The sequence below is a fragment of the Pteropus medius genome, unplaced genomic scaffold (genome assembly GCF_902729225.1).
Source record: "Pteropus medius unplaced genomic scaffold, Ma_sr-lr_union100, whole genome shotgun sequence".
Classification (NCBI taxonomy): Eukaryota; Metazoa; Chordata; class Mammalia; order Chiroptera; family Pteropodidae; genus Pteropus; species Pteropus medius.
Window position 1 is genome coordinate 8,532,222 of NW_024351730.1, and position 14,448 is coordinate 8,546,669.

The 14,448-nt window shown below is 38.7% G+C and overlaps 1 protein-coding gene across 2 annotated transcripts in view; it reads right to left on the reverse strand.

The window, feature by feature from the left end:
* LNX1 (ligand of numb-protein X 1) overlaps nt 1-14,448 on the reverse strand; it is a 101,042-nt gene that overhangs the window by 3,858 nt on the left and 82,736 nt on the right. For both annotated transcript variants that reach the window (XM_039845200.1, XM_039845201.1), the window contains 3 exons: nt 7,436-7,570; nt 3,013-3,190; nt 1,378-1,606 (listed from right to left, as the gene is read on the reverse strand). In XM_039845200.1, coding sequence (XP_039701134.1) covers nt 1,378-1,606; nt 3,013-3,190; nt 7,436-7,570 — 542 coding nt within the window. The remainder of the gene's footprint in view (nt 1-1,377; nt 1,607-3,012; nt 3,191-7,435; nt 7,571-14,448) is intronic.

Consider the following 14,448-nt stretch of genomic DNA (forward strand, 5'->3'; position numbering starts at 1 on the left):
AGGCTGGCTGTTAGCAGAGCTTCCTTAAGCACTACTTCATGCTGCCTTTCTACTCTTTTAAAGGAAATGAGTAAAATCCAGACAACTGGCAAGAGCAGATGTGCTCTCCCAAGGCCAAGTGACAAAAGGTGAGGGAAAGAAAGCCATTCATTTGGTTGTATTGGGAGTAAAAGAATCTTACATTTGCCATCTTATGTAAACCTTGATCATATAACAGTAGCTTTCAAGCACACACAAAAAAATGATCTGTATTGAGATTTCAGCTTCAGAAAGATTTAAGTCAGTTAAAGTAACACTTCCACCCAGTCTTGATTCTAAAATGTTTAAAGATTTTAAACTGCCCCAGTGCTGTTTTCAACTGTTTAAATATGCACTCATTTAAAATGTATCAATTAGTGAAGGGTCAAAAAGGAATCTAGGTCAGTTTGTATTTGAGTCGGAGATGTTTTTTTAAACCGCATGTAAAAATTTTTAAAGAGAAAATGAGAGACTCGACCTATCTCCACCCTCAAGAAAAATGTACTAAAACTAAACATCCTGCTTTTAATCCTAGCCAGCATATCATCTTCAGTGACTCTGATATTTAACATATGAATCATGTACTTAAAATTAGTAAGACAATCTTTTAAAGGCCAGGAGTTTATGTTCTAATGTGGGTGAGCAAACCCCAATATATCTGTCCTCTAAATATTTAACTTCTGTATGTAGCCATTTAGCAAGGCTACCCCTCAAATCCTAGTGTCTTTGAGAATTAAATGACTTCACTATAAGACTCTAGTTACATCTCACTAAAATGACAACCCAGCTGCTTCCTGAAGTTGTACAAGAACATCACAAGTGTAGAAATAAAGGAGAGGAGACTTGAGACACATCCTTAACACATGCTTAAACGTGGGTGAAGGCAAAGTGTTCTGCATTGCTTTATGTTGAGCCAGGACCACCCAAAAGCTAAAGAGGTAAAATCCTAGAAGAGAGTCATGCTCCATGCATGTTCCTAGGGCTGCTACTAGCAAATGAGGGAGAGGTTGATCCTTCCCCTGTTCCAGAGTATGTGTACACAGGCTGGATTTCAGCCTCTTCCTTGTTAGCTAAGCTGCTTGTAGCATGGACAATCAAAACAACGGTACATGGCAGCTCTGTGGGCCCCTCAATGTGAATGCTGAATGTTTCAATATCCAGGCTTTCGTCCCTGTGCTAGGATGTCTGTATGCATTTTCAGTAAAAAAAAAAAAAGTATTATTTCATATAGTCCCACAATCAAGCCTGGGGTTCATTAAGATGCTAGTGCCATGAATCAGTCCAAGGGAGTAGAAGAGTGGTCTAAGAAATGTAATTGTTTTCTCCCATAACTCCCCAGGTTGTCACTTTGGCACTTACCGTGGTAGTTCCAGCCACATGACCCAGGAGGGGGACCAGTCGCCGGACGGGGCCGAGTTGTGGTTAGAGTCCAGGGCTGCTAGGCTGCTGTTGTCTTCCTGGGGCTCACATTGTTTGACTTCCAAAGCTTTAAGAACCACTGAGGAGGATGTGCTTTTCAATAATGTGACAGCCTCGCTCCGGCTGACCTCTGTTAGTTCAATCCCATTCACATTTAACAAAATGTCACCTAATGGCCAGAGAAGCAGAAGCCACCCTTAGAGTACAGATAGGAACTTCTGTGTAAAGTGCAAAGGGGCAGGGAAGCAGTAAGGGTGAGGGACATGTCATTAATTAGCCTCGTGTTGATATGAGGCTGGGTTCTCAAATAGTAAATGGTGAACTATGTGCATGTTCCAAAGCATTGGTAAGTCGTGCTTGGAGGTTTCTAAAGCATACTCATTGATGTTTGACTCTTGCCAAGAAAGAGAGGGAGAGAGAAAAGTTAGCTTTGTTTACCATTTAATAAAAGAAAACCTACTTTTCCACTCCATTTTTTGTTTTTAGCACAAAGAGAAAGTACTTGGCAAAAGCTCTTAGCACCTGCACAGAGCTTAGCATGTGGTAGGCACCTTTAATAAATGTTAAATGAATGAATAAGAAACGATTCCTGAGAGTATCTGGCAGAGGAGTCTATAGCAGTTATAGCAGTTAAGAAAAATGGGCCTGGGACTCTGTTCTTAAAGAGGTGGAAAGAAGGATTAACAACATTTCTGTTCATAGCAAAGCTGCTAAGAAACTACCATTGGTTAAGTATCTACTATGTGCTGGACCATCTCATTACATCATATAATCCTCTGTTCATGTTCTCTCACAAGTCACTTCTTGGTTGACCTCATTATTCTCCATCCACAAGCATATCTTTTTTTACACATAATAACCATAGCAAGAGTAAAAAGATAGGAGAAAGATGGGAAAGGCCTCGAGTCCCTCCTGACCCCAAAAGAAACACCATTAAGTCGGCCAACTGAGTCCCTTAACATGCCATCCCCCTGTGGCTCCACAGGTTTAGCAATTGTACTTCAGAAACTTAATATTTTATCTTTTGAATATGAACCCTTAAATGATATAATTACTCAACCATTTGAGCTTACCCCTTCATGTGAATTGACAGTATTATTAAGGATACACATATGACATGTCCTTCATTCAAAGAGGTCCAAGATACATAAGATTAAAGTAATGAAATAATTTTCACCAGTAGGAAAGTACCTATAGCATGGCACTTATACTTAATATTTATTCAACCAAAATCTTATCAAATTATTTCTCCAATCCATAAAATGGAACAATTCATAAGTAGTTTCATCACTGGATCAATCTAGCAAAGAATCACTAAGAATGAATGGAACCAAATTATGCCATTTAGTTATTCTTGGCATAGTTTGTAGGTACTTGCTTGACTAGCAAGCAAGATGGCAACATCACAGAAATCCAGTTCAGCAATTATACTCAAATTAATCATAGTCCATGGATAACATATCCTGGCCAGATCACTCACATCTCATTAATTCTGGAAACAGTTACTTAATCCAGTAAATTGCTAATTCCTTTTAACACTCTGCTGCCCCAGAACATTGTCTCTTTACTTTTTACCTGTTTTTATTCTTCCATCTCTGCTTATGACTCCTCCAGGCTCAACACTGATGACATAGATAGGCAAATCCCACTCCCTATGTGTTGCTCCGCCTGCAACGGTCATGCCAAGAGATTCGCTGGGGTCTTTTCGGACACTTATCACCTTCTCGTGACAAGTGACCGCAGGATGGAGGGGCTAAAGGCATAGACAGAAAAACAAACACGTCACATTTGTTCACGAGTGGGTTTGCATTTCCTCCACATAAAAACTACCAAAACTGCATAAATATATGATGGTGTTTGGTCTCACCGAGAGATACATGTAGAGAACCCCTGCTTTGCCCCCCACCCTCAGAGTTAACATTTTTCCAAATTCTATAAGCTGACTCAGAGAAATTTTACATTTCAATTAGGACCAGTGAAAATGGAAGGTTGGAGACCACTGGAGAAATATTAACATAAAAAGTGAACAGTACCCAGAATTTTTCAAGTGACTCATATATTCCTGATAGTAGTGAGTTACTATTTCATAAAACTCTTGTCATTCATAAATATAGAATTTTTCTAAAAAAAGTAGTTACTGTTTTAAATAGTCCTAGTTTAATTTATGCAGGTAAGTCTAGAAATCCTCAAAGAAAAATAATGGATTTCATAGATATGCTAGAAACACCAATATCTAGGTTCCCCACATTTGGCATCTTTACTCTTGCTTTAGCATTTTTAAATAATATGCAGTCAGTTGTACTCTTACTTCATTACATAAAAATATATACACATAAAAATATAGCATACACTCGAATAGCAAATTAAGAACTGATTTTGGTCAACAACACAGACTAAAAACATGCAAAGCTACATGCAACATTATCTTGAAGCAATAATATAGGTCAAGGGCACTGTTTTTCAATGAATACATATCAATATATACTTTTCTAAAAATACATTCTCTGCTGGTGCAGTGACCTTGGGGACTAAGACGGTGGGCATGTGCACTGCAAATAAATATAACACAATCAAACCTCAAAGAAGTCTACTGTTCAAAACAGCTTACAGTTGTATATAAAGAAAGACAAATTTTAAAACACTAAAATCAAGGTACAAAACAAAATGTAAGTGTACTACCTTTTGTTTAAAAAAAGGGAGAGATGAGAATTTTTATTTGTAGTTTCATAAAGAAACTCTGGAAGAAAAAGTTTCATGGGGTAGAGGGAGGTGAGGGACTTCTTAATAGATTTTCCATTTGAAGCCTGTGATTATATTATCTGTTCAACAAATCAGATGAATTATAATTAAATAAACTCATACATACGATGGTTTACATCATATAGAACGATTGATACACAGGGTAAACACTTCTTTATGAAGCAAGATAAGCCTAGGCTTTTTGTGCATTTATTATCTCATGATTTCCTATGGTTTTACTTACCCACGTCTGTTTTAATGGCCTTATTGTATACACTAATGACCTATTACTGTATCCCTAGTACTGAACATAGATAGAATTTAGCACACTGAAGATAGTAAATACATGTTTGTTGAATAAACAGATGGATAAATTACAAATTGCCTCAAACTGTTTTTGGTAGTAACAGAATAATAAATCAGAAGTTATGAATAATTATGGCAAGGTGTATGTTACAATTAGTACTTGTAAGTTCTGTGTTGTGTTTATAAACCTTGGAATTTTAAGGAGCCTTGAAGAGAATGGTTATCAGATGAGGGCGGTAAAACTGAAATAGGACTTTCTTCAGAGAAAAATTTCAAAAGACAAATAATGCTATGAACACAATGGCCCCAGCACTCCGGCTGAGGCCAAGGGGATAGATTTAGAGGGGCTTTCAAGATCCATTCACAGTACGTGACCTTTCCCTTCTGAAAATCAGTTAGATGCAGGGTGGCCCTTTAATCACAAACATCTCTCAAAAGAGCCCTGCTTGGAGATGCAGGCAGTTCTGAAATGCCCCAACTCGACAAGAGTTCTAAACTCAGATTCTTACTGGCTGCCTTGTTTCAGTGCATTTCTGGGGATAGTCATAAAGCATTTACCCCTGATCTGTACAAAGAAGGGCTTAATTTCATTATTTCTACATGGGGGACAGGGCTATAGTAAGGGTAGTTGCTCCGTCTTCCAAGGTGAAGTCTAAAACACAGTATGGACTGCTCTGGAAAATTTGTGTGTGTGTGTGCAACAGCTGCCTGGTGCTTCCTGTGGATATATCATACCCCACACTAATGACCATTTAGGTTGTTTATAATCTGCAAAATTAAACAATGACACTGTGAACATCCTTAGACACACATATCTTGTGCATTTGTGTAACTGTTTCTTTAGGCTAATGTCCTAGAAGTACAATGGCTAAATGAAAGAGCCTTGGCATTTTACATTTTGATAGATATTGATTACCTTTGAAACAGTTCTATCATTTATAATCTCACCAATACATTGTGAAAATGCTGATTTCCCACAATTCTGTCAATACTGGGTTTTATCAATATTTACAGTATTTTCTCGGGTAAAAAAAAAAAGACTCCAATAATTTAATTGCCTTTCTATGTAATAAGCTTGAACATTTTTTATTATTTGTTTTTCTGATAGTAATTAGCTTATGAGATTTGTAATCATGTAATCACTCAAGCTTCCTTTGATCTTGTCTTTGAAATGGGTAAGAATGTTCACATACTGCAAAAACCTGTGGCTAAAACAAATGTAACCAAATGGAAGATATGACTTCTACCTGAGAATACTTTGGTTAAAAAAAGTGTTAACTAAATATATGCTTTATGAAATATTCCAGAAGTTACACTGAGTTCTCTCCTGTCACTCCAGTTATAGGAATTAGTGAGGCTTTAATTATTTTGTTGTGAATAAATATTCATTGAATAATGTACACATTTGGCCACATACTCCTTTAGGAAAACAAAGGAAATATTTATCCACTTAAATGAGCCAAGAACTATAAATTAAAATGAAAATAATTACAATTTCCCACTAGGCCAGTTTGTTATGTATGTTTTCCAATAATTGAACACATGACAGAGAGTTGCAGCAAAAATTCGATCAGCCCGTCCTAGCTCTTTCCATGATTCATGCTAGTTAGGAGGAAGAGATTATAAAACCACAGTGCTGGTGGAAGCCTCATTTTTAGTGCTTTAATGAACTAGAATAGTTAATTAAACTATAATTAGTTAGATTAAAACTAATTAAGCAAATAAACTGATTTTCCATTAATAGCATCAATTAAATTTAAACACACTAATGGTATTTATTAGTGAAAAGATACCAGCAAGTCCTTATTATCCATAAAATTTTTAGCAGGAGGTACTTGGTCTGTCTAGATTGCTTATTGTGAATAAACCTGGAATTTAAGGGTTTATGGGGCAAGGCTGGCTGGAGAAAGGGGAGGTGGTGTAGCTTCGTAGGTTGTGTAATTAACAGTCTGCAAAGCAGAGATGTTCCACAATCAAAATTTTGAGTATCGTTTCTGCATACATTGTTCAACAACTCAAAATCTTGAGTTATTCCAAATAAACAGCCTGATGTGGAATGTTGGCATTCCCAAAGTTTTGTAGCAAAAAGAATGGACTACCTATAAGAATTTTTTTAAAGTTACAGGTGATTTAATGAAACCAGATCCTGGAAGAAATGATGGCTAGAAACTCATTGCCATCACAATAGGGTGCCAAGCAACACAATAGGACTCTAAAGCCGATCTAAACAAAGTTTGTGTTGCTTAAGACACCCATCCAAATGGAAAGGTTACCACACTGCCTCTGATATTAGCCACAGACAAAAGTAGAAATGGGGCTGAATCCACTCATTTAAAGAGAGGCTGCAAATTGCTGGCCTGAGGGATGCCTTCTGCCTACAAATGTATTCTGCTTCATCCATAGTTTAAATTTTTTTCTAGATTCGAATTCCATGAGATGGACATGTGCTCTCGGGTTTGCCCCAATCCCCACCACTCCCTAATGTTACATGAACTTCAAGTGTTTATATTATTCTTCTGGATCCTTCTGCAAAAACAAACAACTAAGAATAGCAGAGGAATTATGAATTTTCAGGCAGACTGGGAACTTCAAAAACCAGAAGCCAAATAAACCTCTTGTTTCATTCCAAAGTGAATGAAAACAGTCCTTAAACGAAATGCTTGTTGAAAAAATATGACATTTGGCTTAAACTAGAAATTAGGTCTCCATATGAGGTCCGCAAGATCAGGTTCCAAAACTCTTTTGCACCTTCCTCTCTCCCGCTTAGATGGAAGACACCTGTTATCTCAACAGATTTGGAAGAAGGGACTTTGGGCTTTTACTTTTACAAGACAAGTCAAATAGTGTTTAAGTGATGAAGTCCAAAGATGACACTTAGAAATGTTAAAGTGTGCAGCCTTCCTAAGAAACAGCTCTCTGCAGGAGCACTGGACAGACCCTGGCTGAGCCTCACCTTGGGAGTGTTGCTCCTGTCCCCTGGCCTTAGGGACTGACTGCCACTGTTCCTCCATCTGGCTTCCTGAAAGATGTCAGGACTCTGCTGACGAACCTGGCGGGACACGATGAGGTGAACGCGCCTTTCACTGGCCTAGATGATAAGACACAGACATTAGCCACTCTCAGAGCTTCCATCCAAGCATCCAGCACCAGGGGCTTACCAAAATGTGAATTTGGTTTTACCCTTTGTAATTTGACAAGAATATTAAAGTTATCCTTTATCCAATGAATGGCTCCATTGCACACAGCCATGTCTGAAAACTTTTCCAGATAGAACAGGGTGTACAGTGTAAAATAGTAGCCCAGTTGAAACCCAGACCAAAGGTCTAAGACCAAAGGTAAACAATACAGAACAAGAAATGGAGTAGGTGGTAGCAACACTACCACTGCAGGAAGAGAAACCCTGAGTCTGATAGTCTCAGACATTTAGGACATTGGAAAAGATGAGCTCCAGATCTGCAAGACAGATAGACTAGACCTTAGACCTGTGAAACATACATAAACAGGGCTCCCTGATGCCCCACCCCTCACTGAAGTAGCCACCTGACCTCACCTAGCACTTTAGTAAAAGCTGATAGTGGCTGAGATATGGCTAGATTTTCTTCGAAAGGTCCCCCCAAAAAGACTAGGTTTGGGAACAAGGAAGGTAGAGAAGGGAGAAGTTGTAGGGGCTCCTCTCTTCATCCCATCCCCTGACCACTCACCATCACAGCAGAGCTAGACATTGGCCTGTCTGCCTTCTTTCAGAGGTGTGGTTATCAGACCACAGAAAAGTCAGATCATGAAAGGCAACCATGGAAAGTCCATATCCTTCTCCATGACCTCAGACAATGGGCGTAGAAATATTTGCTTCCTGCCTCTCTGCATCTTCCTTCCCCCAGCACATAACTCACTCCCAGTCTCAGGAACTAGGACCTTGTTTTAAAAACCTTAGGTAATGAAACCCCATCAATGAAATCGGATCCCCACTATTGTCCAACACTGACCAGCCCAAACCCTCATGACTTTACATTCTTATATTAATAAACATCTCTCCTCAGGGCTCTCTTAAAACTCAGGGGTCATCATTTGGGTAGTTGTAAATTAGATGAACTTCGAAAACAATTGCCGAAGCACCATAAGAGTATCTATTGTAAACGTCACAGCAGATGGTGAGCCCATTGATTTGTTTTGCATAAGTTGAGAAAATCCTACCAAATAGGACCCAACAAGAGAGTTCAAGTCTTTCACTCGTTTTCCTTCACATAAAGCTCAGTCATATGTATGCTGGTCTCCCCAGTAACTAGGTACATGCCCTTCTGTTCCTCTGCCCATCTTGAATTCCCTGGTGTTTCCCATCACATAAACAGCCTGTGTCAGAACAGAACAAAAACAACAAGCCCAGGAAACAATAATGAAGCAAGTTGACACGAGCTTTGGTATTAGCCAACTAAACTCAATTCTTGGAAGAGTATTTTGTAATAATTGTCTCTTTCTGTATACTATAAGCCTCGCTTATTTTAATGAGATTATCTCTGGGACCTTTCTGAAGCAAAAATTATTAAGAGATAAGAAGTGGCAAACATTCAAGTCAAAACTTTGATGGCTGAGCCTAAATTTGTTTATCTTTAGGGAAACTCCAACATTTTGAGGGATTTCAGCAACGGGTTTGTGTCTAGGCCAGCATATTGTATCACATTCACTTTGGACCAGGCAGTCTCATGACCTAACCACCTCATAAAAGTTGAGAAAATTTGAAACTTACATGACAAATCAACTTGCCAGGCAAAATCCAAAATGTCAAGGAGCAGTCTGCAAGAGCTATTTAATTCACATTTTCGAGCACAAATTTCTCACTGGATTTTCAAATGCTTTACCATCTATCAAGTTGTTGGCAGGCAGAATACTCCAATAAATAACCCTGGTATCAATTTACGTGGAAATAAATTCCCTGTAAGGCTGGGTCCGTGGCTCTCACCAGCCACCTTATAAATTGCTCTCAGGGAGGCTCTATTTGATGCACTTTCTTTCCTAGCGTTTGAAGTCTAAGGTGGAAAATGGGCTAATGTGTTTGTCCTGGCTCTAACTCTTGGGAACAGCTGGATTCAGTGTTGAGAAACAGCCCTTAGCACCAGAGAGTCTTTCTTTCCATGGATGTGAATCTGGTATGAAATGTGTAATAAATGTGAGAAGGGGGGTGAGGGGGAGACACAGAGAGAATGAATGAGAGAATGGCAGAAACTTGTTTCTTTATTTCATACCCACAAAATATGTACCATGAAGAGAGGTGCACTAGACCTGTCATTTAAATAAGAAACCCTCAAAGCAAGAGCATGTTACATGATAGAGGTAGAATAGCCTCCCTCTTTCATCTCTTAAGATGTTACAATTTGGTCAGAAGGACTATTTAACATTTATGGCAAGCACAAGTAGTAGACATGGCGAGAGCTAGAACTTTTCACTTGACGTTTCCTTGCTTCTCTCCCTTAAACATCCTCAGTTTTGCTCTAGGCAAATTCCGGTTACAAGGTGCACAGCCTAATTGCTGTACCATATACTCCTTTCTCTTCCAAGAGTCCAAGGCATTAAACTGCCTCTCTCCTTTGTCTGGGTTAAGCGTAAGGGACTCTGATGGCACCCACATTCTCCCCTGTGAACCTTAGCTTGTTGGCAGCCATTCTGTCCTCTGACATGTGACCTATGTCGGCTCTGGGCCAGGCACTTCACTAGGAGCCTTTGGGACATGGCTCCTGTCATCACAGAGCTTGTCCTACTTGGAGACAGTCAGAGTAGGTGCCATGAAAGAGTTATGGCTAACACACATTAGAGTTTCTAGAGGTAGAACCAATGACTTCTAGCTGAAAAAAAACAGGAAAATTCTTATATTCAGAGAAAACCAGGGGGTTAAAACTGAGTAGCATTTCTCATGGAAAGGTTTGATTTTTGTTGTTCTGTTTAAGGCCTATTTTTCTCTGTGCATTTGAGATATGACTCAAAACTGCCAATAATATTTATATGATGAGACTAAGTAGAGGTCACAGAAGGGAACCATAGTCCAACAGCCTCATTTGTATTTGGTCCATTTAAAAATAATAAAATCCCGTCTCTAATAGCTGGAAGGAGAACTCTGAGAGTGTGTCTTATTTCATCATGTTCGACTTGGAAATGGCTCTTTTATCTACAAAATTTACTATGGCTGATAAGAACTGCTCATATTGTCAGGATGCAACATAGACCAGAAACTTCACAGAGCAGAGAGATGGAAAAATCAAAGATGCCACTGCATAAGGAGCCAGGAGAGGCATTTTGTAGAGCTATACATTGGAACAGAGGAGGTCTTTTTACTGTCCTGACTTTGCATGGGCCCATGCAAAGGGTGGCTCAGAGGGTCAATGATAATTAAAGGCAGAGCAAGTGTTGATAGAGTACCTGTACTTCAAGGTCACCTAGCCAAAGTCTTCACCTATTCATTTGCAAAGGAGGACTGTAGTTAAACCAAATTTATTTGCTGCTTTACCATCTATCTATCTATCAACTATCTATCTATCTATCTATCTATCTATCTATCTATCCTTCATCATCTATCTATCTATCATCTATTATATTATCTCATCTATCTATCATCTATCTCTATCTGTCTTAATCTATCCATCCATCTATCATCTATCTATCTATCTATCTATCTATCTATCTATCTATCTATCTATCATCTATCGATAAATGCATGAATGCATATGCTTAAATGTTTGGTAAACTGTATGTAATTCATGTGGGTTCAATCACTATGTTACTTGTATTTGTTTTATAAAGTTTCAGGTTAAGAGTCATCACACTCGTGTCTGCCCCTAATGCCTCAGGCATTATTCTATAGAACCACCTGAAACAAAAAGACTCCAAAGGGACTATTGGGCATTGAGATTGTGCTGCTCAGAGCAGGCAAACCATGTACACAGCACCCTTCATAACACGGTAGGCTCACCGGCGACCCATGTTTGACTAGGGGCCCTTTTGTTTCAGAAGTGAGAGCTATAATTTGAATTTAAGCTGATATAAGCTGTTTAGAGAGCTTGTCTCAGCTTAACTTTCCATCCATTAACATCGGAGGTTTTAATGATTGTTTCTTAAAACAAACAAACAAAAAACAAACAACAAAAAAAACCTGATCCTGCATCTGCTTTCCCCACTGGTTTCCAAGGATCCTAGAGATAATCTCGCTTTAATTTTCAATATATATTTGTGGCGATGGTTCTTTCTATGCTGTTTGGGGTTGTCCCACTTTTGTTTCCCTTCCAGCAACTGCTCAAGTACCATTCTCAGTTCATCCCTCTTATGCTCGCAGGGCCCTGGGGAATTGTGGAGCTGTTTCCATAAAGTTAGAAGTCAGATATGGAAGAGATGTCAGACATCATCTAATCTAGCATTTTCTCTGTAGCCCATGCTTCAATTCCCTTACAAAATCCTTGCTATATTGTCACCCAGCTCATGCTTCAATGCCTCCAATGACAGTGAACTCACTGTGTCCCAAGGCAGTATTGGCCATTTTTTTTAGATAGCACTAATTAGAAAGTTTGTCCTCAGGTTGAGCTTAAATTCGCTATTCTCCTGCTTGCCCACTGGGGCTAGCTATGCCCTGTAGGGTAACCCGAAATCAATTTCCATGTGACAACCCTATTTAAAGATAACTCATTGCCCTCCCTTAGTGCTTCTCCTTTCCAGGTCAAATACTCCTGGTTTTTTCAATATTTAATGTTTTCAAGTCATTTGAAAAACTTAATGAACTCTGGACTGTAATAAAGTTGAGTAGTGTGTGTGTCTGTGTGTATGTGCACATGTACACACAGACACACACACAACTGGACCTAGAAGACAAGTTTTGGTCTGACTGGCACGGAGTAGGGTTTTTCACCGCTAGATCAGCTGCATCTAGGACCTCATCGAAAGAGTTCTCGTTTTGCCATTTCATACATGCATAGGGGATTGTCTCTGTGTTCTATGAAGCCAAGGACTCCATAGATGTCTGTCTTTGTCATTACTGATCAATTCAAAGATGACAGCGAGGTTCGCAGGGCCCCTATGGATTACATTACAGCAATGCAGCCTAGCTCTGAGATCATGTATGGCATACAGACCCTACCTGGCAATACAGACAACAGGAGTAATTAGAACGGGGTTACTGATTGATATGCTAAAAAACACCAAAGTCATCAGTTATTCCTGTTGACTTGGCAACGTACTACACACTGAGGTACAGAAATAAAGTCCTTGCCCTAACCCTCCTTCCAGTGAGAACTTCGGAGAAACAAATTACTTCTCATTGAGCAAAAAGTTGGGGGCTCCAGAAACGTAAATCCAGAATGAGTTAATGGTATACTGTGAGCTGATGGTGCTCCTATAAAATGAGTTTGGTGAAAGCAAAATTGGTATGTGTCGATTTGTTCACCACGGAAACTTTAGCAAAGCACATTTTAAAAAATGTTTTTATCTTCTGCTAGAAAAATGGCAGTTAGTTCAGTAAGCTAAGAGATACAAGAGTTTGGCCAAGAAAAAAGGAAATTAAGGAGTCTTTGAGGAAAAGAGGTGAAGAGGGCCCTTCAGGTGTGACCAGGGCACACAGGGAAATCTGAGATAGCAATTTGGTCTATTTTTTCCCACCAGACCGTGGCTCCATGTTCATCCTTATGTTCTCAGAAGCACATATATTTTAGGGGATAAGGGGATGATGGTGTGACATATACAGGGTTAAAAAATGTCAGTGATAAGGTCAAAATAAGAATTTAGTTCTTCAGTCCCCTGAATCTAACTGCTGGGTCATCAGAACGACCCTACTCCTTTCCCTCAAACACCATTTCTTTTATGGTATCTAGAAGTTACTCTCATGTTTAATTCTCTTCCATGTAAGAAAAAACATGCATGTGGGAGACATATGGGCTGAAGTAAGAGTAGTGAAGTTTCAAGATTCCCCTGAATGCATGAAATTTGCAGCTTTATGTAAAAATCATTTGGACTGTAAGAATTTGGCTCAAGAAGAATGTTTTCAAATCTATGTATTAGTCTGTGTACATGAAATTTATTACAATATCATGCTAAGAAAATTTGTTTAAATAGGGATTTGATTCTATATTAGCTGTGCTGATCTGTAAAAAGCATACAGATCTATCAGGTCTTATTTCATTGACAATTCTTACTAGTTCCAGGGTACGAACTTCTGCCTTTTTTCCAGTTATGCAGTAGAACTCATGACTTGGAATTACGTATTTAGAACAAAAGTAGGTAACGTGAGTAGTCCATTATTTGCTTTCTGTCTCCATCTAAAGACCTATCACATTCTTTTTAAAAGTTTGAAGAGCCTGGTTGTCAGTTATTCTTTGATGAAATAACTTCTCGTTTCAATATTAATTCATGTGAAGGGGAAAAAATGTCACACATATGTCAGTATTAGTGAAAACTCATCATCACCACTAAATATGGCTTTGAATTTTTTTAGCTTTTGCATCAAGTCTGGAAGTTGCCTAGGGAAAAAAGGCACAAGGAAAATACTCAAATTTGAAATCCATATTTCCTTTCTTCACTTATTAATTGTATATATTTGAACTACTAAATAAATATGAACTCACTGATCCAGAATTGCAGATAAATGAGAGCATCTCAACACAGACATAACTCTCAGAATAAATCATTCTCGTACTGAATATTGGATAGATATATCTTGAATCTCCAAGGTTTCGGATGTTGAGATGTCTTTTTTCCCCTAGGGTCTCAAATCTTTGGTTCATATTTCTTTGTTCTCTCATTTTAAGTATGATACCAGACAGTTCCACAAAGCTGTCTCTTTCACACAGGTATTCTAGCCATGGTGCTCAAAAAAATTAAATTGACTTGGAGAAAAGTAAAGCTGTGCTAAGTTTTAAATAAGTCAACGTCCCTGTATTTGAAGTTTCTGTCTCCTTAGGATTCCTCCTCTTAAGGAGCCTGACTCTCAGTTTCCCTAAC